Source organism: Phocoena phocoena, chromosome 16, assembly GCF_963924675.1.
Source record: "Phocoena phocoena chromosome 16, mPhoPho1.1, whole genome shotgun sequence".
In the NCBI taxonomy this organism is placed as follows: Eukaryota; Metazoa; Chordata; class Mammalia; order Artiodactyla; family Phocoenidae; genus Phocoena; species Phocoena phocoena.
Genome location: NC_089234.1, coordinates 27,193,497 through 27,220,622, shown reverse-complemented (window position 1 = coordinate 27,220,622; position 27,126 = coordinate 27,193,497). Strand labels below are relative to the sequence as shown.

General features: G+C 54.2%; 1 protein-coding gene across 1 annotated transcript; it reads right to left on the bottom strand.

Annotated features, from left to right (window-relative positions):
* Positions 1-24,872: 24,872 nt before the first annotated feature.
* On the bottom strand, positions 24,873-26,907 carry LBX1 (ladybird homeobox 1). Its single transcript, XM_065894556.1, has 2 exons — positions 26,450-26,907; positions 24,873-25,754 (listed from the first exon to the last, which is right to left on the bottom strand). The coding sequence occupies exons 1-2, from the start codon at positions 26,772-26,774 to the stop codon at positions 25,234-25,236; spliced, it is 846 nt and encodes a 281-aa protein (XP_065750628.1). The 5' UTR covers positions 26,775-26,907; the 3' UTR covers positions 24,873-25,233.
* Between the last annotated feature and the right edge of the window lie 219 nt (positions 26,908-27,126).

Below are 27,126 nucleotides of genomic sequence, written 5' to 3'. Positions count from 1 at the left end.
AAATTTAGGGAAAGGAACAAGGAAGTAGCATGTTCAGTGGGGCAGACAGGGTTGAGAGACCATCTCCTCACCTCTCACAGCTGATGGCTTGGAGGGGCAGCACAGAAGAAGGGCGAAAGCACAGGCTCTGGAGTCAGACAGGCCTAAGTCTGAATCTCACTGCTTTGTGGCCTGGGACCTTTAGAGCCTCAATGGTTTAATCTGTAACCTGAGATAATAAATAGCAGCTGATTCTAGCTGTTGAAAGGCGTGAACTCCATTTGGAAACTGTCATAGTACTTGTTGATCCAGGAAAGAATCATCAGTGGATGCTAAAACTACTGGGCAAGAGTTTATGGGGCGAAAAGACAGTCTCAAAGCATCTCTCCACAGAGCATTTATTAATTTCAAAGGGAAGGGACTTCCCCGGTGGGGCAGTGGTTAAGGCTCCGCACTCCCAATGCAGGGGGCCCGGGTTCGATCCCTGGTCAGGCAACTAGATCCCACATGCATGCCGCAAATAAAAGTTCACATGCCACAACTAAGGAGGCCACATGCCACAACTAAGAAGCCGGTGAGCCGCAACTAAAGGAGCCCAGAAGCCACAACTAAGGAGCCTGCCTGCCGCAACCAAATAAATAATTTAATTTAATTTAATTTTAAAAAAATTCCAAAGGGAAAAAAGTAACCTTTGGCAGGGACCACATTAACCTAGTGACCAAAGTTAATATCACCAATAATGGGACCAAATGACATCCTGTGCCTCTTGATGGATGCACCAAGGAGGATGCAGAATCACTCATATGGTATCCCTTTCTAAATGCACAAACCGAATCTAACCATGAGAAAGCTGTCAGACGTCCAAGACTCTTCCAAAAAGTCAATATTATAAAAGGCAAAAGAGATGAGAAGAATGTTTGCAGATTAAAGGAAACTAAAGAGACATGACAACTAACCACAGTATATAATTCCGGATTGGATCCTGTATCAGGAAAAAACAAATGCTATAAAAGACAGTATGGGACAAAGGGCACAATTTGAATATGGACCATATATTAGATAATAGTGTGTATCAATCACATTTCCTTAGTTTGGTAGTTGTCCCAAGGAAATGTCAGAAAATATACTTGTTCTTAAGAGATATGTGCTGCTGCGGGGTGGTGGGGGACATGAATTGGGAGATTGGGATTGACATATATACACTAATATGTATAAAATAGATAACTAATAAGAACCTGCTATATAAAAATAATAATAAAATAAAAATTTAAAACAAACAACAAAAAAAAGAGATATGTGCTGCTGAAGTATTTAGGGATATGATGTTTGTAACTTACCCTCAAATAGTTCCAAAAAAAAAACCTAAAATAATTACATCTCTGTGTGTGTGTATGTGTGTGTGTGTGTGTTGGAGAAAGAGAGGGAGAATAAAGCCAATGTGGCAAAATATTAGTTATCAGTGAATCTTGGTAAAGGTCATTTGGGCGTTTATTATACTATAGTTCTAACTTTTCTGTAGGTTTAAGATTTTTCAAAATAAAAAGGTTGTTAAAAGAGAGTTACTGATTAACACAGCCTGGCACTGATTTAGACCTTGTTAGATGATAGTTCATATTTTTGCAGGACAGTGGGCCCCAAAGGCAGCACAACCCTGGGCTCGCAGTGAGACCCAGGGTCAAGGTCCTCACCCATCATCTGGCTTCACTGAAATCCCCAAGCTTCCACCTTTGTATCCACTCTCAGAATCTTCCGGCCAGAACTGAGAGGTGGGAAATGGGAGGAGGTGGCCGAGGGGTGTGAGGAAGACAGTCCTTCCTCTTTCCTCACCCTCAAGAATTGTATCTTTTGAGAGTCTGGACAGATTTGTCCACATGTATTAAGTGGTTTGTGTTGAGCGATTTGCCGACAGAAAAGATATTGATTGAGAAGCAGGAATGTTCCACTGGCTCACCCTCCTGCCTCTTGGCAATGCCTGCACCTCCGAGTACCAGAAAGGTGCGACACTGCCCCCACCCGCCAAGGCATCACTCAGCCCTGGGAAAGCCAGCCTGAGTGTCAACACTGTGGCAGAGAGAAGTGCTAAAATGTATATTTAAAGATGTCTGAACAGACTTGTTTGAGAGACAGCTGGAGCTGTGAAATAATCCAGATGTCTCCCTATGTCTCAGTTTTGAAGGCAGGGTTTGCCTGCAGGCCTCTGACCTTTAATGTCTTTCTATTATTGTTAGCATTTAACAAAACTTTGCTTAAGACTTGGGGATGACAGAAATCAACGCAGAGAGGAGCTTATAACTGCTGCTAGCGAGGCTACTTACCTCTTAAGACCCTCTCTGGGACAGAAGTCAGCTCAACCTAGGATTCTCCAGGCCTAATGCCTGGGCCAGTGACGCTGCACCAGGTACAAACATTTCTTCCATAAATTGATGTCCTCTGAAGCCCTAGTGGCCCTGTGAGCCAACGTCTGCAGCCCCAGTCGGCAATACTAACCCATGGGGAGAGTTAACAGGCTCTTGCTCAGAGCCCTGCTTCTAGAATCCTCCCCCAGTGTAAGCAAGGGTCCAAGAGCCAGTGGGCTGAGCCCAGGCAGAATAAGTCACAACAGGAGATTAAAGTTCCAGGGAGAACAAGAACATAGGAAACCAAAGGGCTGTTGGCAGAATGATTCAGATCTACAAAGACAGGGCTCTGAGGGAGAGCTGATCAGGAAGACAGAAGAGGAGGATCTGGAGCCATTACTACCATTTTTCTCACCCAGCTTCCCTGCTAGTTATCTGTCACACCCCTGGCCCCTGAAATGAAAGGGTGTGGGTGGGCTGGGGGGTGGCAGGTGGTGTCTCACTGCAGACCAGTGGACACTCCCAATCAACTCTATTCTTTAAGGAAGCCCCCTCCCTTCCATGTGTGCACTGAGGGGCTGCCATCACGCTATCCTTGCCCTCCTGGCTACAATGATCAGCCAAAGGAAGGGAGTGTGACTCAAACTGAGTCATTAGCTCCTTAACTGGGATTTTGCATACAGGTAACAGGAGAGAGAAGGCCTTTTAAAAATCTGGGATCCCTTTATTTACTCTGGGTGATACAAGCCTAGAGTTGTCAGCCTTCCCCATATTCCATGTAAAGGTCCAATATGAGGGAATGAGGCCAACACAGAGGGGAGTAGAGCCCCAGTGACATTGTTGGCATTTCTCGATCCAGTTGTTCCTGAAGTCCTTTCCAGTCTGTTCATATCAGTTACATGAACTAATCTGTTCCCACTTTTCTTCTTGGGATACTTAGAGTTGGATTTCTGTCTCTTCTTTAAAAAAAAGAAAGAAAGAAAGAAAGAAATGGTCCCTGACTAATACACTGTGTGAGACTCCTTGTCCCCCAGGCTAAGCAGAATCTCTCTCTCTCTCTCGCCCTGCCCCCCTCTATCATATTTTAACTACATGCAGAGATTACAGTTTAGTGGCTAAAGCTAAAAGGTTGTATACATTCAGGACTAGGGCAATCACTTGGTTTGAGATTCACTGCTGGAAACAAAAAAGAAAATTGGTCTGTTGAGATAAATATAGGCAAGAAAAAGAACCAGATGGGCACATTGAGAGAGACATGATTTTTCCAATTCCTGAGCCCCAGTGTGCTTCCTGCATTTCCTTTCTGTGATATTCTGAATTCCTACAATACCTACAATGTCTTAGGCTTTCTTGGGTCTAAGTGACAGAAACCCACCCAGGCTAACTTAGGCAAAAAGGGTAGTTATCATAAGGATAGGTGTCTCCTGGAACCCAGGGACAGGGGCACCCCTGACCCCAGGAGGGCCTGGAAGCCAGGCAGCCTTCTCTCTCCTGGTTCCATGGTCTCAAGCATCTTACTTGAGACCCACTTCCTTCAATTCTCCATGTGCACGAGGCTGAGCATGGCTGCTTCACGGCCCCTGAGTGTACACATTCAAGCGGCCACAGAGATGACCTGATCACCCTCTGGCCTTTGTCTAAATGAGGAGAAAAGCTCTGGTGGGCCCAGTCTGGGTCAGTCTCCACCTCTGCTCTGATCAGCCACATCTGGTAGAGTGGGGGTCGCATTGTACCCCGGTTTCTGCAGCCCACCTCCGGGGAAGGCTCAAAGAGGAGTCCTCTATGGCTGTGTTATATCAAGCTGCTTTGGGTGGGTTTCCACTCACTGCCATCAAACAGAGTTGACGAAAACAGCTACCGATAGCCTTGGGGGCCAGTTTGCCCCTCACCTCTCCCTATCAGGATGTGTGGCTCAGGGGCGTGACCAGCTGGATCGAAGGGCCCGTTCTTCCTAAATGAGTGCAGAGAACATTCTTCCTCAGTCAATCTCATGTGAACAACCAGCATTCATGGTGGTGGCAGTTGACTGTCCCTTCCTCCCCCACCCACAACCACCCCAAGGAGAACTGGCCAGATGTTTCCCACCTGGACCCATCATGCATCCTGTGTAGGGTGACTAAGAATCCTACAGACATTCCATAGGCAGGCTCCTACCTGGCATGTACATGACAGTTGTTCAGGAAGGACAAGTACCAATGTTTTACCATCTCTGGACAATCCTGGAACCATACAGACTTAGCACTGAATGGAGAATTCTGGAAGTTGAACATGATTCTACAGATTTCACTAGGGCTGCAGGGGCTGAGGCAGGTCAGCATGAATCCTGGGCACCTCTCCCAACCCTGCACTGAGGACTCTAAAAGATATCAGTTCCACCTGGAGGCCAGAGGTTTCTTTCCTGAGCACCTAGTCTGCTTGGTGAAGCCCCTGGAGTATGTCTTTAACGTCTCCCTCTTCCATGATTACTTGGCAACAGGAAGCCCTGGATCTAGGGTAGGATGGGGGCTGCCTGATGGCGCACAGGCCGAATGAAGGCTCAAAGTGGGAAGGGCAGCAGGATGTTTCCCATTCAAGGCTGTTAGTATAAAATGAAAATATGACTGGCTTGCGTCAAAGCAGAAGCACATAATTACAGCCTAATATGATTGAAAGGGAGAATTCAGAATTTAGAATAAAATATAAAGAAATGCAAACATTCAGGTGTGTCTAGATTCCCTCACTCATCCAGTATTGTCCTGTTCCCCATCACTTTCTAATCTAATTTTATCCTTCAACTTGAGTAGAATACACTTTCCTAAATCATTCAGAGCATATCTTGGCTTGTTCAAGGCCCAGCCTCCTGTTTGCCTCCAGGCCCCCGTGGGTAGCTTCCATTTAGCTTTTAGGATTCATGCTGGCAGGAGACATGTGACTGCCTCAGTGCTTCCACTGGCAGAGGATGTGTTCCAACAGGACACCTCGTGAGTAATAAAAGCATCAGAGCAACAGCCTAAGTGGCACAGGGAGGAATGCATTGGAGAGGGGGTGGGGGAGATGCTGCGGTACAAACATGTCATTAACGACTAAAACGATGACAAACCACCAGGAAGGAAACGATAGAGACTTGGGGAAAGAAGAAAGGGAAGGTTAGGCGAGGCAGGACCTCGGCCAGGTGATGGGGTTTAACACCATCAATGATGAGTCATGTTGATTACATGTCCCCAGATGTGATGTGATATGATGAGGAGGGCACTTCACCTCTGCAGTCTTCTTCCCAAAATCCATAGCCCCAGTTTAACCATGAGAAAACCACCAGGCAAACCCAAATTGAGAGACAGTCTACAAAATCCTTGACCAGTACTCCTCCAAACTGTTAGGGGCATTAAAAAACCAAGGAAATCGTGAGAAGCTGTCACAGACAAGAAGAGACTAAGAAGACGTGACGGCTAAACGTAATGAGGTATCCTGGATGGAATCCTGGAACAGAAAAAGGACATTAGTGGAAAATCTAGTGAAATCAAATAACGTGGAGTTTAGTTAAGTAGTAACACACCAATATTGTTGGCTTAGTTGGGATGAATACACCATGGTAATGTAAGACGTTAACAACAGGGGTGCTGGGTAAGGGGTATATGGGAACTCTGTACTACCTTTGCAACTTTTCTGTACAGTGTTGGTTTGGTTTGGTTTTTTAAGGTAATGTGGGGATTGTGGGGGTGGGGGTGGGGGCGGGGAGGGCAGGAGGACCTGGCTTTCTGGTTGGAAGGAGAGGGAAGTTTTGAAAGGAAGAAGTCCTAAGGAATCTGAAGTAGGACCAGAGAGGCTGCGGGTCTTGAATGAAACAGGCATCCCTGCCCCAGCAGCCCTGAGGAAGCAGCTTCCTACAGATAAGGTTAGCACGGTTTCCCTTACCTGTGGATGGCAGAGAGAGATCTAGAGCTGAACTTCTGCAACTCCAACGGGCACACGAATCACTCAGGGAAATCCTGTTAAAATGCAGATTCTGACTCTGCCCTTCTGGGTGAGGCTGAGATTCTGCTTTTCCCACTGGCTCCCAGGTGATGCTTGATGCTGTTGGTCCCAGGACCACACTTTGAGTTGCAAGAGGCTGGAGAGACGGACGTCACCGCTCGCCTGGGAGGAGGGAAAGAGATGCTGAAAGGGAAGCTGCAACCTGAAGGCACGATTCCCAACCTTCACAGGGGCTGAGTAGAGGGGCGGGCTCGCGCGGTGGCCGGAGCAGAGCAGGAACAGAGCGCAGACTGCAGAGTTAGGAAGCAGGTCCAGTTCTGATCGCCTGCAAACTGCCACACTGGGCAGTGCCTTCGTCCTCAGCCTCGCGTCCCCATCTGCACAAAGGGCATCCTAACTCCCGGTGCCTGTGCCTCTAGATTGTTCTGGGGATTGAATGTGAGGGTCTCGGCACACAGAGCAAGTCCTTGTTGAAATAACTGAGGCCCTCCAAAACAGCTTCAGATGACTTACAAAGATGGTGTTTCCCTGTTTTTTTTTAACATGGCTGTACCCTCATGAAGCTACTTTTGCTTTATTTATTCAATCATTCAGTCATTCAACAGATATACATCGAAAGCCCACCATCCAAAGAATTTGCTGTCTGAAATCTCCAGTCTCGTGGAATACAGATTTAGAGGTTAGAGCTGAAGAAAAGGGAAAGGCCAGCTGGATCTCACCTCTACTTGCCAAGTCCCCCTTAGTCTTTCTCCATCTGCTATGCTCCCTCCCTCTGACCTCCCTCCCTGGCTGGGTCCACAGAAGAGAGAAAACTGCACCGGTGGGCCACCTCCAGGGACCCTCCTGCTGGTGAAGGTGTGCCCTTCCCCCCCAGCCTCCCTTCTCCCTGGCGTTTACCTCCCCTTTCTCTGGCTGTAGGGCTTTGGCCGAAACCTCAGCCACATCCTGACCACTGTCCTCTCAGGGGCCAGGGCTATGGAATTCCTGCTCATCCTCAAATTTAACGTATACAAACACATTTATATGCACAGTCGCAGGAGTTTCAAAATCAAATCAAGGTGGTTTCCTCACAGCAGATACAAGGAAAAGAGAAAGAAATCGAGGCTGTTGACTTCTGCTGTGTCACAGACACTTTAGGATCTGATAACAGCATAGAACGCGTCACCACCCAGAAAAACACACTTAAGCACAGCTGCAGGGGTTTCTAGGCACTGGGTTAAGAATGCCAGGTCTAGAGGCTCCTGTAAGCTTAGGGATACAGGGAGAACACAGCCAGACAACAGGCTAAGGTGGTGGGTATGATGAAAGCCCCTAGTTTTCTGTGTCATCACATGGTCTGTATGCCCTCAAGTCCCCAGCTCCATCGGTGGTCACCCTCAGCCACACTTCACACCATCCCACAGGTCAGGGTGAAGACTTGCCCAGCGGTGCCTCCTGTCAGCTGCTTCTCCTGGGACCTTCAGGAATCTCAGTGCATTGTCCCATTGGTGTGGAAACCCTGGGCCACTTCTTTCTGGCCTGTGGCTGATTCCACTCTCACTGCCCTCCAGCATTATTCTTGGTCTTCCTCCTCTTGGGCTCAGGCTAGCACAAAAAAATAATGCACCTTTTTTCCCAGCACAGAAGTCCACAGACCTTTATTCAGAACCCAAAGAGATTAGAAGGAAATAAACAAGAAGATACAAATGCATAAAAATAGTCCATCATCCCCAGGACATCTCCTTGACTCCAGACCTTGGCCACCAGCTGGTGGCCCTGGGTCTTGGTTTCTGCCCTCCCATCTCCTTATCGCTGATCTCAAGGACTTTCCTTCTTTGCTTGCAGGATCTTAGCTCCCCAACCAGGGACTGAACCCAGGCCCCAGGCAGTGAAAGTGCTGAGTCCTAACCACTGGACCACCAGGGAATTCCATCAAGAACCTTCCTTCCTAAATGATCCCTTCACTGCTTTTTTCCTCAGGCTCCCTCTCACGCATCGCTCTATCACTGTCTTCCTCAGGCGCTGTATATGAGGAAGATGTGGCTGCCCCCAGGAACAGAGAAGAAGATGCTAGTTTTTCTACCAATATCCACGATCCCGGTCTTTCTTTAGCACACCTGAGTTTTATAGCTGGCGCATGGTCACACAGCTGAAGATTACACTTCCCAACATCCTTGCAGCTAAGGTGAGTCTGGGCAACTGAATTCTGACTGATGGCTATGAAGAGGTCAGCTGTAGGCCACTTTTAAGTTATGAGCTTAAAAGAAATGGGTATGTGCTCCTCTTATTCTTTCCTTCTTCCCACTGACTGGGAGGCAGACATGATGGCAGGAGCTAGAGCAGCCAATTTGAGCCCTCTCATGGGAGCCACCATGGGCCTCAAACAGTGACTGATACACAGTAGGTGCTCAATAAAGAATTTTTGGAGGGACTTCACTCATTTACTCTTCACAAAAACCCTATGAGGTAGAATTACTGTGTCATTAACTATTATCATCCCAACTTTACAGATGAGGAACCTGAGGCACAGAGAGGTTGAGTAACTTCTGTAAGGTCACAAAGGGTAGGATTTGAGCCCAGGCAACCTGGTTCCAGAGTCTGCTCTTAATTGTGATAGCATATAGACTGTTACATGAGGGAGAATAAACATCTATCACATTTAGCCTCTGTATTTGGGGGCCTCTTTGTTATAGCAGCTTAGATATCCCTTAATATACCCTCTGTGACATCCCAGAGGTGACTGTGGGTCTCCCCATTGCCTAAGGCCCAAGAATGAGCCCCTTGAAGGCCAGTTGCCAAGGAGGCAGACTTCTAGGAGGCAGCTGAGGGCGGCTCTCTAGGGGCTGAAGACTCCAAATTGAGTCCCTTCGTTTTCACTCCAGGCTCCGTACTATTAAAAATCAGCAGAGTCCCCATCCTGCTTGGGTCAGCAGCTCCTGAAGCACCCACACGTGCTCACTAACCCACCCTTTCCTCCAACTTATCACCTCAAAGACATGGGCACACTCACACTGCACCCCAATGAGGACACGACCCCTGAACCCTCCCCAAAGGGTAATGTTTTTTCTGTTATTTAAATCAACCAACATTTCAACAGTTTTGCAGTTTACAGTTTACAAGGTACCACCACAGAATCTAAGCATGGAAAGATATCCAGGATCTATTATTAAGTGAAAAAAAAAGTAAGTTTCAGAACAATATGCATGTTCTTTTCTTATTTCTACATACATATGCACACATCTATATGTCTGTGAAAATGCAACCCCCTCTCTGGAAATAGTGGCTACTCATGACCATTCTGGAATGGAGCAGGTCTGACTGTCACCCCCATTTTACAGATGAAGAAACTGGCTTTAGACAGGTCAAGGCCCAGACCATAAGGCTAGCATGGTTGAGACCCCTGTCCCGCACCTCAAAGCCCTGCTGTTTCCAATAGACCTGCCTCCTGTCTTTCTAGGTCAATGTCTAGGTTATTGTCCCCACAGTTCACCCCGCTCACTACTCCCTACCCCAACCCCAGCGTCTGCCCTAGAACGAAACCAGAGACAGGCGGTCTCGGGGGGAGCTTTTCTGGCAGGGCCTCACTGCCTTCTTATGACCAATAACACTAGATAGTCTCGGGCAGTGGATCTCACCCAGTGACAAAGGAATCCCAATTGCCTGGAGAACATGATAAAAATGTACTAGCCAGCACCCCCCGAACCAAACTCCTGATCCAGGCTCAGCCTCCTGTGGGGTTTTTTAATAACAAGTTCTCCCCCACCCCTGGCAGGTGAACTTAACCCACAGCCACTTTGTTAATATTGGAAAGTGACGTTAGGTAAGCCCCTTCGTGTGAAGGGTAAGGCCATGGCCGTTTTCCCCTTTTTTTCCCACAGAGATCAGTTACATTTCTTTGGTGGGAGAGGTGGGCTGGGAAGAAAATGTGGGAACAATGTGGAAACCTTGGGACATTGCAAGAGAGATGGCCTCATGTGCCCACAAGGAGGAGAAATCTCTGAAGGAGGGTCCCCCTGAACTTATTAGCATCTTACATCTAGCGCTGAAGTTCTTGAATAATAGCCGGCATTTGTACTGAAATGTGCCTTTTACAAAGCTCTTTTGGGGAACATTAGGCTCACCCGGCCCTCAGTGCAGCCCTCTGAGGCAGGGATTACTGTCCCTAACTCACAGATGGAGAAACTGAGGCTTAGAGAGATGAAGTGACTTAAAGTCCCACAGCTAGGAAGTTACAGGCTTAAACCCAGGATGTCTGATCCCTAATGACAGACATGATTTCCTCAGCTGTAAGCCATTGTGTGTATGTGGTGGGCCGGGTATGGGAAGCTGGGGATTCTGTTCTTCTCACAGACTAGTGCGCATAAGAATCCAGGAAGGGGGCTCCCACACCACAGGGAAGATTCTCAGGCCTGGTTCCCAGGGATTCCATTTCAGTGGCTCTGGAGTACAGCCCTGAAATCTGCATTTTCTCAAGCTCAGATTGGCATACAGCTGGGCACATCAGCCACGTCTCCCCTGCTGCCTTCTCCCAGACCTATGGAGAAGGGGACACGAGGTGTCCTGGCTCAAAGTGTGGTGACTCTAAGGCCTCCCAGATGTCCACACTGGAGAGAGGAGGAAGCACCGTGCCCCCTCATGGGAAACTACTGAAGACCCCAAGAGAGAAAGGATAGGAATGGAAAAGGGCAGAAGCCCCACCACCACTTTCCCCATCTAAGGCCTGGGTTTAAGGAGTCACATCTTCCTGGACTACTTAGAGTAACTGGAAATTTCCAATAGTTGTGGCTTACTTTGATCTGTGTCCAGATGAGCAGGAGGGGCCTGGATCAGAGCTCTGGGAGACCTATACACAATCACAGAGCATCACCTCAAATGAAAGGTTGTCACCAGATCTCATTACAGGGGGACCTTCGAAGTCCTGTACCCCTCCTTCTGTCACACACACACACACACACACACACACACTGCCCCCCTCTCTTCTCTAAGGACAGTGCCAAAATCAAGGGCAAAGACCTAGAGTGACCTTTACAGACTGCCTCATTCCACAGCTGACCAAGGTTCCTGCCCACTCTGACCTTGCTTCACCTAGTTGTCCAGGGCTAGAGAATGCCCTGCAGTGGCGTGGGAGCAGATCCTGGGAGTGGGGCTCTGGTGAGAGTAGCTGTGCCAGGGTCAGGGGCTCAGGGTCAACAGGAGATGGTGGCAGCCTGGGTCAGCAGGAGGAAGTACTTTGTATTGGGGGAGTCAGTGTGTGTCAAGCATGAGAGGGACCTCGTGGGGTTCTCTGCCAGGGAATGGCTGGCTGTCACCTGGAAACTCAGGGATCTTGGCTCTTGTAGAAGTGCCAGACAGCACTGTCATCACCTCTCACCACTTTTTAGATAGTCTCTGAATGGACTGACCTGTTGGCACTCACCCTTCCCCTGACATTTCCATCTGTAGATTTTACTACCTAGAAAATACAGCCTGTCCTGTCAGGCTTGACAATCATACTGTGGAGGAAGAAATTTATAACTTGCCAGACACCGTATCAGGTGGGCAGGGAGGCAGCTGGCCCAGCAGCAGAAGGGAAAGAGCACAGAACTAGCAGCAATGGTGGAACTCAGTAGCACTGAGTCATTTCTTCCCTGTGCAAACCCATAAAGACCAGAGAAGCCTCTTCTTCCCGTTTGGGTAAGGGACCTCCTCCCTGAAGGCAGAGGGATGGCTAAGATGACCACCGGCAGATCAGATCAGGATCAGAGAAAAACAGATCCTGCTTTTTGCCTGAGTTTTGCAGCCCCTCAGGGCGGCAGCCTGCAGCAGTGCCGAACTATGGACAGCAGAGGGAGCTCTTGCCCAACCTTTCCCGCGCGGAGGAGGTTGCAAGGACCTGAGCTTTGCGAGCCGAAGGGTTCTGGTAATTTGCTTCCGAAGTCTGGGTGACTGCAGAGCAGCGCATGGCTGGAGTAGGAATAGGGATGACCAGAGGCTCATAGCTTCGCTTTTAGGCACTCACCCAGAAGTAGTGGCCTCTTGCGATGCCCCAAGGAGGACCCTTTTTATGCCCCGCGCCAGCAGAGACATGGGCTTGCGCCTTTCTCAGCCCCACTCCATATCCGATCCCTGAAAGAGCGTCCCCTGCATCTGAGGGTTCCAAGGAGGTGCCCCCCCGACCCCCCACCACCAGCTGCACCCCTGCTCTTCCTTGTTGTGGCCCTCTCCTAATGTCTCAGTGCCAGAAAGTGGAGGTGTAGCGTTCTCACGTAAGGGCTTGTGGTGTGAGAGTGGGACTACGTCCGGGTGGGCTTTGGGGTTCCAGGTGGGTTGCGGGGAAAGAGGTGGCTGCAAGGTGCATGCAGCTGTTGAGCACCTCCACAAATGCCGCTAGGTGGCGCTCGAAGCCCGCATCTCAGAGAAGCGCAGGTTTTTGAAGACCCTGGCTCAAGTGCAGGGGATTTGGCTTGAAGACTTAGGGAGGGCTGCAGGAAGGAGCCAGCTGAGTCCAGGGATCCTCCTCACTGCAACAGAGGGACGGACTTGGTATTTGGGAGCTATGGAGCAGCCATGGTTTCCAGGAGGCTTGGAAAGGGCAAGGAGAAGAGCGGGGCCGAAGGCATGGCACATATTGCGAGGGATAAAGGATGAATCCCCCAGACCTTCCCCAGGAGCTGGAGAGGGGTTGGAGGATCCTCCATCTTTTAATCTGTCGTCGGATTAAAACCTATAAAACCTCCGGATTTATAGGTTTTGTTCTGAGGCCACTGGGAGAAGAATTCGGGGTCTCAGAATCCAAATTCGGCCTGGGAATTAAAAAATCCAAGATAATTCCCGCGTCTGTCCATCTGTCTGTTTTTCTCCCAGGATTTGTGGGTCTGTGTATCACCTCCTGCTCTGGGCCTTCCATACTCCACCCCGTGCAACCGGAAGGCGGGGGAAGGGGTGGCGGGGGGGCGGGGGAGAAATCTCAGGATCTTTGGCTTCTCTTTCTTTGCTCTTCCTTCAGATACCCACAACGGCTTCCGCTGACTCTGGGAAATGTGCCCCAAGCTTTGAAGAACGGCCCTCACCCCCCTCAGAGTCCAGGACAGAAGGGGAAGGGGCTCTAAATGCATCTGACTCTGACACATTCCCTGGGTCAGAATTTCTCTCCAGGACACCCTGGAGTCAGGTGCCCTTCCTCTGCTTGATGCCTTCCCTGAACTGATCCATCGGGCCCCAGTTTAGCTTCTCACCAAGGCCTGCAAATTACTGAGACTGCGATGCCCCAAACTTGTGGGATCCTCCCTTGGCACCATCCCCGTATTCGGAGGCTTGACCCAGAGGTCTCATTCCCTCCCGGCTCTCACCCTCCGCGTTCAATCCGGAGCCCGTCTGGAGGGAAGGGAAGACCTGAAGAGGCCGAGGGCACCTGCTGCCAGCTGCGCAAGCGTTAATCCCACCCAGCCGTCCAGAGATCGAGATCCGATGAGGGGCGATAGAAACTGTCACGCGCTGGCAGCCTCACGAAGTGCGGAACGCGGTCTGGCCTGGCGGACTGGAACTCCTAGGTGAGACCCAGACCCGCCGGCTTCCTCCCCTAAAGTAGCGGGTGGCGGGGAGAGGTTGCGTTCTCGTTATGGGGACATAGAAATGTGGGTTCAGAGACTGAAGGGAGCCGGGACTGGGACCCGGAGAGGTGGTGCTTCCCCTGCGGTCCACGCTTACCCGCCTTGCTCCAGAGGCTTTAACAACGTCCCCAGAGGTTGCCAGCCTCCTGGAATGGGGTAGGTGGGCTTGAAAGGACGCTGAATCTCCCTTTGGGCCTGCAGAGTCCCCTCAACAATCCGTGCCCTAGCTCCCTGTCCCTAGCAGTGCCAGCGCGGCGGGAGCTCCAAGGTCAGCGCGCTGGGACACGGGAAAGTGAGGGCCTGCCGAGTGGGTGGCCTGGGGCAAAATGAATCCAGGGTTCTGGGAGAAATTGGGAGAAGTGGAGGTCTGAATGACCGCCGCCCCAAGGTGCCCGTTTTCCAAGCTTCGGCACCACGTGCTGCCGGGCCTCGGTGGGGGCGGGGGCGCGGATAGAGCCCGCCCCTGAGAGTCCCCTCCCCCTCCCCGAGGCCGGAGGTATTACTGCTGCTTGATCAGACCTCATTTCCTGCGAAAATGGAGACATATCCAGGGTCCTTAATAAGTGAATGACGAGGCTTCGGCTGTCATTGGGCTTCCGGTTGGTGGCTATTTCCTTAAACTGACAGTGGAAACAATGTAAAGCCACAGCGCCCAAATATAATTATATGATTATCAGAAAGAGGTGCAGGATGGATTTGCCCAGACCCGGAGGCAATCACCTGAGAAATGGGCACAAACGCTTACCCAGACCAAGGGACCCAAGAACCCCGGACCTCCACACCGACCCCGCATCCAAGCGGGCGCCTCAGCAAGCTTTGGCTTCTCCTCCCATCCTGAGCCCCGCTCTGCGTCGCCATAGGGAAACGCAGGGCCTTTATGTGCTGGGGCGTGGGTGGGTCTTCTCCTTCTGAGAGGAGGAGGGTCTTCCAGTTCCGGGGGTGGGGGGCGGCCTGGCTGAGAGTCCCCGGACCGGTGCCCCGGACCGCGTACGCCGGCTGCATATTTCTATGCATAATCCGATTTTCTCCATGACTATTTAGTTAAACTCTTTTAACAACAGCTACATAATTAGAATTTGGATTCCCATTAATTTTCCCTGGGCCTCGAACCATTTGCAGCTCACACTGGTAATTAATGCGATACATCACTAACTTTACCCAGCGCCGGCCAGCCGGGCTCAGATCGCTCGGCCCGCGCCTGGCACCCCTGTGCGGGTCCCTGACACTGGACCCGGCTTTCCGAGTGGGGGCCGTTTTCCTCCCTCCAAAGCCAAATGCCTCGGCCCGCGCAACCAAAGCCTTCTTTCCAGGAAATTTCACAATTAAAAATATTTATCGGGAGCAGATTTACGTTTCTGGGTTTCCAGTCTCGGGGCGTCTGGGTAGGCTATTAAGAGTAATTAGCATCTTTTGCGCGTGCAGATTTACTTCGCTCATTGCCACATCACTCATCCCTAAAAGCCAGCGCAGGCGAAAACAGGCGCCGCCGCCAAAGCCGCTGCGAGAGCTACCGCCCCCGTCTGGGTCTGACTAGGGCTCCCCGGGCCCTGAGCCCCCGTACGCTGCCCGCTCCTAGTTAATCTGGCCGAACTGCTTGCTCCAGGCCCAGGAGGCTGCGCGCCAAGCGAAAAGGTTCCCACCCTGGAGACGACTGACGCAAGGTCGACCTCAGGCGGCGGGGGAGAAGGCCCAAGCCAGGCTCTCCCCGCTGCCTGAGCCCACGGTCTGGACCCGAGGCTTCGCGACAGTGCACTTGTGTGCGCGAGCGAGTAGGCGTGTCTGTATATGCAAGATCTCGTGCGCGCAAGTGCACGTGCATGTGGTTGTTAGTGCGCGTTCCTGAAAATGCACGAGGCGCGCGTGGAAAACGAGCGCCTCAGCCCCCACATTCAACAATCCCTTCCCAGGACCGCAGCTCAAATGCCAGTCCTAGGCCACTCAGCTAGGGCACTGAGGTTCAGAGGGAAACTCGGACCCCTCCCTTGCCTTGATTTCCTTTCTACAGAGCCGGCCCCAGCCAGCCTGAGGGCCTGGAACGCGCAGCGCAGGGCGAGAGGGAAACTGGGAGGCCTGACGCCCGCTCACGTCCGAGCGCAGGTTGCCTGGTGCTGGTGAGAGGCCGCCAGAGAGAGGGCAGGCAGAGCAGGGAGTCACTGAACAACGGCTGGCAGGACCGCTGGGGGCGGCCGGAGAGGTTGGGACCAGGTGGGAATGGGGTGGGGGTGGGGGTGGAGGGGATGGGAATGGGGGGCGGGCCAAGGTGCAGAGTGGTGGTGGGAGAACCAGGGCCAGCAAGCGCTGCGGTGGCTCCCGAGCTCCCGGCCGAGGCACCCACTCCGGGTTGGTTATTAACGCGCTGGGAAGTCCTCGAGCCGCCCAACTTTCTTCCCTTTAATGAGCCTAGAAGAAGAGGCTGCCCTGAAGGGGTTTGTTCATTAAAGATGTAGCTGGAGGAATATTGTCTCATTAATTATCTGGTTTTAATTACACTCCTATCCTTTGAATCCAGAGATGGGAAAAGTTGATTCAGTGGCGCCGCCCCCTTTAGCTTAAAGAGGCGGGCGGGGCACGGAGACCAGGAGGGGGCGGTGAGGACTGCGTGTGCCCGGGAAGATGTGAGCAGGCCTTCGGGGTGTATCCGCCTGCGAATCCCCATGCGACAGGGTTCTAAGCCTGGGGTGGTGTGTGGATGTGGCCTGCGTGTAGATCTGAAAATGTGCGTGTGTCTGAGTGTGTGTGACCACGTGCTCCTGAAAGGCCACGCGGACGTGACTTGGGTGTCTATGTGTGCTCCCCGCCTGTGTGGGGTTCTGTGCGTCTGGGTGTGCTTGTGGGTAGCCGAGTGTGTCTATGGACGGGCCCGAGTGGGGGTCTAAGTGAACAGGCGTGTGACTGCTGCGTAGCAGTGTCTGCATGTGTCTAAGAGGGTGGCTTCCTGCCTGTCAGCTCAAGTGACAGTGGCTGACCGCGTCTCTGGATCTCTGCTGTGCCTGTATGTGGCCCCATGTCTATGTGTTGAGGGGCGATGCTTCATGGCTAGAGCCTCGCAGGAGCCAGGACCTTCTAAGGACATAGCTTGGTTCTCCAGGGTCCCCAGAGCTGGGGTGCCATCCAGAAACCCCAGTCCTTCTGGAAGGGGGGTTATTTAAAGGGGTGCTCGTCCCTGCCTCATCCCTTGTCAGGCCAGCTCGGCGCTAAAGCGGGGGCCGTTTTCCCTTTAAACTGCGGACACTTTGACAGGGGACATTAAGGACCCGGCTGCTCAGGCTGAGCAGCTCGTAAAACCGGACAGGCAATTTCTGCTCCCGCCAAATAGCCGGGCAAACTCGTTCTGCATCTTTGGTTTTAATGCACTAAACTGGCAGCTAAGCAGGGAGTGAGCAAAGAGGGGGTGGGGAGCCCCCCACATACACGGGCGCACACACCAGCACATGAACACGTGCAAACACCCCTTCACATCCTCTCACGACCCACGCCCCGCCCTGACCCCCCCACCGGTGGAATTATCAACTAGAATTTGATTAATATGCAAATCGCAGGCAAACAGCTCCATATAATTCTTTCAGTGGAGAGTAATTAATCACCAGTTAAAGCAAATTAATACATATATCAATTTTGTCAGAAACATGCTTAGTTCAATCGCCCGTAAAATTGAAGTTTGAAGTATTAAGAGGCTCTGCAGAAACGCTAGGACTAAAACTTTCAAATTGATCCTATTTAGTAATCAATCAGGCTCTCCCCTCAGGTTAATCTGCCTAATTTTTCATCTCAAATCATACACTTTACTGACACGCCATCTAGCAAACAGTCGATAAAAAGTTAACAAAAATGATAACGACTCCAGCCAGAGCCATGGTGCAGGGTGGGTGGGTGACGGGCAGTTTTGATTGCATTTCTGGGGTGGTTGGGGACTTGGGTTTTTCCTGGGCCAAAGGCTAGGAGTTCTCCCGGACAGCCTCAGCCTCCCTGCCTGCCACCCTTGTCTGTGATTTGCTACCCTCTATCGCTTTTGGATTCCTCTCAGAACGTCAGAACATTGGCAGCATTTTCCCCAAAGTCGCCTAAACCAACTAGCTCCCTCTCCACGCCTGTGGTTGCACAGAATGTCTGGGAGCACGTGTGTGTGCTTGTGGTAATTGTGGGCTGTGCCTCTGTCACTGTGTCTGTATTGTGTGTATAACAGTGGGGATGGTGTAACCATTTAACAGCAACGGTTTATCTGTTTAACTGTTGTGTGTGCTACTGGCTACATATATTTCCATGGGTGTGCTGTGTCATATGTGTCTGCACTGTTTCTGGGCATTCTGTATGTCTGCATCACTGTGTATGTGTTTGAGGTTTCTGCATTGTGAGTCGGTGCAACTCAGTGCCTGCCCTTTGTGTTTGCATTGTTTCTACGATGTCTGTGTGACACGGTGTGTCTGTATTGTGTGTGCTCTGGATTGGCCGTGGCAGTATCCCTCATCTACATGTGGGCATGTGGTCCCAGGGGGTCCTCAGGCAACCCGATCAATATGCCCCATCACAGACATCAGGAGAGAAGGAACAGTCCCTATGGAGACGTAGGCACTTCACTGTGAGCAGCCTCTGAGATGTGGGAGGGGGTCACTTCTTCTCCACCCTACCCTCCCTCCTAGCCTCTGTGTTGGGGGGTTGTTGGGGGGATGGGTAAGGAAGGGGAGGGAAGGCCTCTCTAGAGGAGACTCCCAGCCCTAGATCCCTCTCCACAGAGCCCTGGACCCACTGCTTCTGACTTGAGCCCTTGAATTTTGAACCCAGTTGGGTATAGGCATATATCCACGTATTCAGATGATACAACCACACCCAGGTGCGGTGACAACTCATCTCATCTCTATCTACACATGCTCATAACTAAACCCACACAGGTCCCAGGATACTCACAGGTAACTACTCTTCCTTCCCTATTGCATTCACACTCACTCACAAACAACTAGCCACATCCAGCTCTCCACAGGGAAACCTGCACATGTCCACATGCACACACCAGTGCACAGCAATCCCTGCACACACTCGCACATAGACACACCAGATTCCAAAGCAGGTGGGACTCATTCCCTCCCAACACTGCCGGCAGCCTCACCCACCCACCAGCCACCATGCACACCTGTGCACATTGCCATTTGTACCCTCCCCATTTGGGGCAGGGAGGAGCCCCTGCAGGGAGGAGTAACTTAGCTGGGGGAGGCTGGGACTTCTAGGGCAACGTGGGACTGGTACAGCCAAAGGTAGGTCTGCAAATTACACTAAGGTTCAGCCTGGGGACCAACTTGAGTAGGAGAGGGCAGGCTGCATCCTAGCCATTACCCAACAGCAAACAGAGGACAACCCCACCCCCCTTCAAAAGAAGCAGAGTCTGTGTCTATATAGTGTTTATTCACTGCCTCCACTGCCTTCAGAGTAGACTTAGGCTCAGGCTGAAGTTCTCCATCCCACTTTCTGCTCACTCCTCTCATAAGCCCCCCTCCCTTCCCATCATGTGCTCCACTCCACCCCCCACCATAAGTGTAAATTTGAGAATTTGAGTAGCCAGCTTGGTCAACCTGTTTGGAGCTAAGATTCTGGTTGTCTGTAGCTTCAGTTCCACATCAATGTTCATTCTCCCGGTTATCTTCTCACACCCGCTCCCTGCATACATCACACACCCCGGGGGGCATCACTCACCCGCTGGTCACACCCGCCCCAGTGACAGCTTTACTCCTTTTCTGTCCATTGCACAAACTTAGTCATACCTAGTTTGCAACAATCAGTTATATGAACACAGCAGCACACACTCAGTCACCCCCAGTTGCACATGCTCCGTTTCATCAATCAGCCGCACATGTCCAGTCTCTCAGTTGCACACACTTTCCTGACACACTCAGTTGATGCTGGAGAACTTGGCCACACACACACACACACACATCCTCAGCCCCAAGGTCTCTCTCTGGACTGGCACCTGTTAGGCGGAGACAAGGTAACTTGCTAATGGCAGCCCTGGATCTGGAAATGCAGAGCTGGGGCCCCAGGAAAACTCAGGGTGGGAATTCTCCATCCCGAGTATTGCTCCCCCCTCATACACATGCACCAGGCCTAGGACCACCACCTTCCTTTGCTCTAGTCCCAGGAGCCTCATCCGTGGGAGACACAGCCTGTGGACCCATCCGGGATCAGGCTCCCAGCTCCCCCAGGCCTGCTAGCCTCTGCCCAAGACCTCATTCGTGCACATGCACAGTCTAGGGAGGCACCCATTTTGCACACAAACCAACCATCCACAGTTCTACAGCCCAACCATCACTACCCAGCACACCCACAGTTCTAACCTGGACTCACACCACCCGCAGCCGGCCAGGGGACTCTCCACTTTACCACAGTGGCTTCCAACCTGCTGACCCTCGTGACGCCAGTTTGCTCAGGTTCCAGGTCCCCTCTCCCTCGTCTTGCAGTCCCTGCCCCTGTCCATTCTGGGTCCCTTATCTAGTCACTCCCCTACACCTCATGCTCCCTTAGGCCCCTTCCCAGGTGTGTGTGTTGGAGGAACATCCGTATTCTCGGCACAAACCGCTTTCTGGGCCGCGAGAAAGAGTGGTTGGTTGTTGGAGTAGGGAGCAAAGTCAAGGTACCCTGGGTTCCAACGGCAGGAGACATGCAGGGCGATGTGAGTGGACTTCCCTGGACCTGGAGGCTCCGAAGGGTGGGGAGGAGGGGGTCCCCGCGGCGACTGGCAGGGGCGGAGGGGAGGCGCGCGGCCCCAGCCCGTCCCTTTCAGGGGGGACTCATGCATCAAACTTCAATTTTCCGGACGATTGAATTAGTGATTTTTTTTCTCCTGAACTAAAATACACTTAAGTCTTTGGGATTAATTACCACGTTCTGGTCCCTCAGACTGGAGTATTACTTATCGGAGCTGCGTCTGACACCGGCCCGACACCTCGTAAAATAAGGAACTGCGCCTCCTGGCCTCACCAGGCGCCGCCCGCAGGACCCCGGGTCGGAGAAGGCGGAGCAGGGAAAGCCGAGCCAGCCGGATCGCGGGGCCAGGCCCAGCCCGTCCGCACCCCGTGGAGTCCCGGGCCGGGAGAGCAGAACCTGCCCGCGTCCTGGGACTTGGCAAGCAGGGCCGAGGCCCCGGACCCAACCGGGAAGGAAGAGGCAGAGCCGGGCCGCTTCTCTTGGGCAGCCGGGAACCGAAAGCGGGTCTGCAGAGAGGCTAGAGTCCTGAGCACGCAGGCCTGCGACGGCCCCAGGCTATAAAGTAACTCCGCCACAGGGCTGGAGGCCAGGAGGGTCCCAAACCTTAACGAACCTCGCCCTGAGAATGGGCGCAGGGCCCACAGCCTCTCACACGATCCATGCCACACTTGTACATACACTCACACTCGGAGAACAAACACGTAATGCACACGCCCGGCTCCCACGGAGCGCACACATGCAGTGCACACACCACGCACAGCCGCACCCGAGGCAGGCCCGGCCGGCGCCTGTTAGGAGACCAGGGCCTGCACTTGGATTCGAGGCCCTCTCCCATCACAGGTCCCCGCTGAAGCACCCGAAGCGTGGCTAAGGCCATCCCAGCGCCCTGGGCGGCGTACGGGTAAATGCTCTCATCAGAGCCGGGATTGCCTGGGAGAGGGTGGGCTAGAGCTCAGGCCTCCCTGGACCCCCAACTCCTCGCTCCCATCTCCAGACAAGCCCTTCAGCCCCTGCCCTCGGTCGTCGCCGCCTCCCTGCGCGATGGGGCCGGGAAACTAGCCCCGCGCCGCGTTGCCCGCTTGGACCGAGTCGGGATGCCACGGCCACACGCGCTGTCGGCCGGGTTCCGGAAGCCCACCGGCAGCCTGGCGGAGGCATCGAATCCAGCACAGAAGAGAAGACTGCGGGGCGGCTGGAATCCGCTTCCCAAAAGGTGTGGGACCCAGCGCGGCGCGCTCTCTCCAGGGCTCCTTGGGGTCAAGCCCTGGGCTCCGCGTTCGCCTCTCTCCCCTTCCCTCCGACGACTGTGCGGTCCCTCCTTCTGCCCGCCCTCGTTCTGGCCTATAGAAACAACGAATTCCTTCTCATCTTTCAAGACCTGGGTCCAAAGCCACCTCCTCCGTGAAGCCCCCACTACCCCGGCCCCTAAGTCGGTTCTCTGAGCTCTGCAAAGGGAACTTCCCTGTCCCTCGGTCCAGGTCTCCTATCTGCCCTGGGGTGCGGCGGGTCTCGTCTGCTAGACTGGGAGCTCCTTGAGGGTAGGAACTGGATCTGATTCGTTTCCATTTCCCCAGCCCCCAGCGTGGCCTGGCGCCGAAAAGAGGCACAACAAACATTTGCTGAATTGAATGGATTTCCCCCTTTATTTTATTAATCCTTCCCCTTCTTTCTTTCTTTCCTTCTTTTCCTTCTTCCTTCCTCCCTCGTTCCTTTTTATTTCTTGGTTATATTCAATTGTCATGTTTTTCAGGCTCATTAAATCCATTTAGAGACAAAAGAATAAAAGGCAGAAGGGGAAGGAGGGGGAGGAGGGAAGGGGGAGGGGATGGGAGGGGAGGCCAGAGAAGCAAACAAATAACCCGCTTTAACTAGACGGGCGGATAAATGGCCCCGTTTCTCCTCAGCCCCGATGCGCCTGCTTAGCTGCGCGCCCCGCGGGCTCTTCAGCTCGGGTGGGCTCAGCCCCGGGGCCGCCGCCCCCAGCCCGGAGGGACCCAGCAGGGCCCGGCCCGGGGCCGTGAAGCGGGCAGCGGCCTGAGGTGCCAGGGCCGCTTCATTGGGATTCATGGGCGTGTTGGGCGGGCGGCCCCGGGCTCAGGGCGCGGGGCGGGGGCCGGGCGGGGGCGGGGTGCGCACGGCGGGCGCAGATGCCCGAGTGACCGCCGCGCCGCGGTCCCTGCGCCGCCTTTGTGCCGGGGAGGCGCGCGCGGGGACCTAATCCATCAAATTGTCTACAAATTGTGAAGAAAATTCAAAAACCATATGGTCGCCAGCGCCGGCGCGCTCTGGGCTGCGGAGGGCCGTGGCCGCGCCCGCACCCGGAGCCGCGGGGGGCTGGGCCCGGCTATTGTCGCCTGTCAGCGGCCGCCCGGGTCCATTCGTCCCGGCCTTCATGGTCCGCGCTCCGAATTACAGACCCATCCATCCTGAGAGGGCGATTTATGTCGCTCGGGAGGAACCGGCCGCACGCCGGCCCCGCTGCCCGGCCGCCTCTTTGCTTCTTTCGTTCTCGCCTCTCTTCTCTCCCTTCTCCCCATTCCACTTTTCTCCCTCTGTCTCTGTCTCTGTTTCTGTCTCTCTCTTTGTAGCTTTTCCTCTTTCTCTTTCTCCCCCGTCTCTGTGGCTCTCCACTTTCTCGCTCTGCTTTTGAAGTGTTCTGTTCTTCTATTTCTCTCTCTTCGTTTCCTCGTGGACTCGCACGTTCCCGATTCAGGCCCCGGGGCCCCATCGCCTGCCCGAGACCAGATGCACATTTCTCACATCAATTTTGCTTAGAAAGAGAGCCGAGTGGCCTGGAGGCGGGACCCTCCTCTAGTGACAGCGGCCACTCGCCAGCCCAGCGACAACAAAAGCCCAGAAAGAAACCCGCTCCGTTCGGAAAAGTAAAAGCTGCCTGTGTTCCTGCCCCAGCCGCCCTCGGGGTGCGGGGACTCCCCCAGAGTCCTTGGGAGATTGATGTCTCTGTCCCCAGCCGGGTTCGGGGCCCAGAATTTGTGAACGTTACCAGAAATCCACCCCAACTCTCAGATGCTTCGGGCTCACATCTTCCAGTGCCCGTGTGAGTAATTCAGCCTGCCCGTGGTGCCTTTGGCCTCATTTTCCTCCCTCACCCAAGGGTGAGGCCCTCTGGCGAACCGAAGCTTGGGGAGCTCTCAGGCTCCAGTCCGCTGCCCGACTGAGCTATATACCACACCCAAGGCTTAGCCGGTGTCCCGGGGAGCGCAGGAAGAATGCCCTTGGGTCCCGGCTGGGATGCACGAACCCCACGGCAAGTCCCCCCCCACCTAGCCTTTGCCCCATACAAATTAATTTTGCACCCGTGGCGCCCTCAAAGTACGCACACGTTTTCTCCCAGCATTGTACGCCTCTCTTTTTACCCGGACCTGGCGAAGCCCGCTTCTCTCGCCCCCGCACCATTTGGTAGCTGCCACGTGTTTTTGGGCAAGAAGCGCCTCCTCCCTCTCACTAATTCCCCCTCACCCCTCATTCTCACGCCTGCCCTGAAACTCCTCCAAATCTCCAAGGCCTGGGCAGCCAGCGACCAGCAGCGGCGAGACACCGAGCCTGAGGCGGCTTCACTGAATAAGGTCCACTCGTTCAGACACGGTCACCGCCGGTTCTAGTAAAATGGCAAAGACTTTATTTATCGGAGAAAGAGGCCTTGGGTACAGTCCGGGGAGGAGAGGGCAGGGCAGGAGCAGGGGAGTGGCACGCAGGACCCACCCTCATCCAGGCACCCTCGTCTGGCCAAGTCGAGCTAGGAGCAGGGCGTTGGATACCGCAAGACAGACCCAGAGCTGTGGAGGAGGTGGCGCGAGGGCTTAGGTCGGCCTCGTCTCAGTCTCTGTCACATGCAAAAAAATTCTAAAAAGAGTAAAAAATAATTCTTGGACTTTGGGTTCTGTTTTCGTTGGTTGGTTGATTGGTTGGTTGTTGGATTTCCCCCTGCTTTGTCCCTAAGACCCGGACCCCAATAGTCAGTCCCAGGCAACCGGGAGAGGGTGGGGAGGAATCTTAAAAATAGCATTACTGGGCATTAGGAGGCAGAAATGGCATCGAAAACAGACTTCTTTCGCTGGGGGGGAGGGGGAAACATCGATTTGAAACTTGCAAGTCAAGACCCGGTTGCCCCCCTCAGCCCCTTCCCAGGTGTGTGTGGGGCAATAAAGGCAGAAAGAAATAAAAGAAATCAACTGCAATAGGCCTAGGGAGGTGAGGAGGGAGAGGGCCGGTGCATTCGCCACATGCAGGGAAAAATCAAAAAGTCGGGGCGGCCCCTCCTCCAGACCTCGAGGTTAAGTGTTCATTACCCTCGATTCTACCTCGCCCTCAGCAAACCCGGCAGCCTGAGCTTTGAGAACATGGAAACTCCGAGATTTTAAAAAATAAAAGAAAGAAAGAAAAAAGTCAGGCTGCGGTGGGAAGAACCCGGTATATAGGTTTAAATATTTATACAGAAGCCATACAGAATTGCACGGCGAGGGCTCCCGGGGCAGCGGAGGCCGCGCGCGGCGGTCGGCTTGGCCGGCCAGCCCGGGTTTATTGCTTCGAGAGGAAAGAGGCGGCTGCCGGGAGCCGAGTCCGGGCCAGGGACAGGGGAGAAGGCGGGAGTTGCAGAGGAGGTCCCAGCTCCCCTTGGCGGTCCTGTCCGGGAGGTGGCGGGCAAAGAGCGCTAGGAGCCCGGGGCTGCGGAAGATGCCGGGCGCCGCTCAATCGTCCACGTCGATCTCTTCGTCTTCCTCGTCCTCCGAGCAGTCCTGGCTGCTGGCCGGCTGGTCCGTGAGCGGGGAGGCGGGCGAGAGCTGCAGGGGCCCGGCGCCCGGGGCCTGCGGGGCGCCTGGGGGGAGTGCCGGAGAGCCAGGCCTTGACTTAGCCCTGCCGCAGCCGCTGCCGCCGCCGCCCGCAGCCTCCGAGTTCTGCTCGAGTTCGGCCAGCGCCACGATGTCCATCTGCCCGCTGGGGCCCAGTTTCTTGGCGGACTCCACGTCGGCCTTCATCTCCTCCAGGTCCCGTTTGAGCTTGGCACGCCGATTCTGGAACCAGGTGATGACCTGAGCATTGGTGAGGCCCAGCTGCTGCGCAATTTGGTCGCGATCGGCGGGGGACAGGTACTTCTGGTAGAGGAAGCGCTTCTCCAACTCGTAAATCTGGTGGTTGGTGAAGGCCGTGCGCGACTTTCGCCGCTTCTTGGGGGTCTGCCGCTGCCCAAAGATGGTCATCCCGTCGCGGCCTGAGAGGAAACCAAAGTATAGGCTTGTGCCAGAGGAGAGGAGACCCCACCCCGGTCCTTACTCACCCCACCTAGACCCATCCGGCCTGCAGTCTGCCGCTGTTCCCTTCTAGGATTAGATTTGGCCACCCGGACTAGGGCAAGCCTAGGCTATGGCAAGCCCCCTTCCCCCATCTCTCGTCTACCGGAAGTCCCTAGGAAAAATTGGTTTGGTCTCTGCCGCTTCACCTGAGAGTTGGTTTGAAAGACCCGAGGTCGCTAGAACATGAGAGCCAGACAGGGACGCCCTGCCTGGGTGTGAATGTTGGCTCTCCACCTTGTCGCAATCAGCCCTGCTCTACCCCTACCCAAAAGGTCCCAGCAAAGGCTCTCCATTCCCCACCCCAGGAACAGGGCTAGCAGTACCCAGGCCACCGAGAACGGGAGGGAGTTAAGCAGAGCAGGCAGACTGCAGAGAGATCTTGGGTTCCTGCCTCCCCTCCGCGGTCACTCGACTCTGGCCTATCCAGAGGCCCTTGGAAATAGGGTTTGGGTCCTGTCCCACGCATCTCCACTCCCAGCGGCAGCGGCTTGGGCTGGAGGGCCCAGACAGCCGGCGCGGGAGGGGGCGGCCAGAGGCAGAGAGCACTAAGCGTGGGACACATGGAGCCGGGAGCCTGGTGCTGGGCGCCGGGGAACCCAGTGGCGGCGCCTACCTTCGGCTGCCTGCAGGACGCTGACCTCCAGCCCCTTAAAAGTCTTGCTGGCGAGTTCCTCCAGCGCGCACAGCGGCGAGGTCTGCGAGAGCAGCGCGCGGCCCGCCAGGGGCAAGCCGCCCGGAGCGTGCTTGTCCGCGGCCGCCAGCAGGTGCGCCGCCCCGCACAGCGAGTAACTTCTCCGCACAGACGGCTTGTTGAGGATGTCCTCGATGCTGAACGGCGTCAGCGGTTTGTTGGAGTTGGCGGGAGGCGGCAGGTGGTCCAGCGGGCTGCGCCGCCTCTCCTCCCCCGGCGCCGCCTTGCTGTCCTCCTTGGAAGTCATCTCGGCCTCGTTTGGGGGCCCGGCCGGGGCGGCTCGGGCCTCGGGGACCCAGCCCGCGGGCAGCTCGGGCGCCGGGAGGCGCGGGCGGGCGGCAGGCGGGAAGGAGGCCGCGCCCGGCAGCGCGCGGGCCGGGCTCGGGGCCGATTAGCGCAGCGGCAGAGGCGAGCACAGCCGCACGGGGCCCCAGGAGGAGGGCGCTGACGCGGGCGCTACCGCCGCCGGGGCTTCCAGCAATCCGGGGCGCGAGCCGGGGCGCGCCGCGCGGGGCTCCAGTTTCGCCAGCCCCGGTGCTATTTAAAGGTGTCAGGTGGCTCCGCGGCGGCTCCTGGCCCCGGGTCCTGGCGGCGGCAGT

Bases quoted from the DNA above. Each gene is read 5' to 3' on its own strand.
- LBX1 (XM_065894556.1), bottom strand. From the start codon at position 26,774: ATGACTTCCAAGGAGGACAGCAAGGCGGCGCCGGGGGAGGAGAGGCGG. The intron at 25,755-26,449 runs GTAGGCGCCGCC...GTTTCCTCTCAG, and splicing joins CGTCCTGCAGGCAGCCGAAG to GCCGCGACGGGATGACCATC.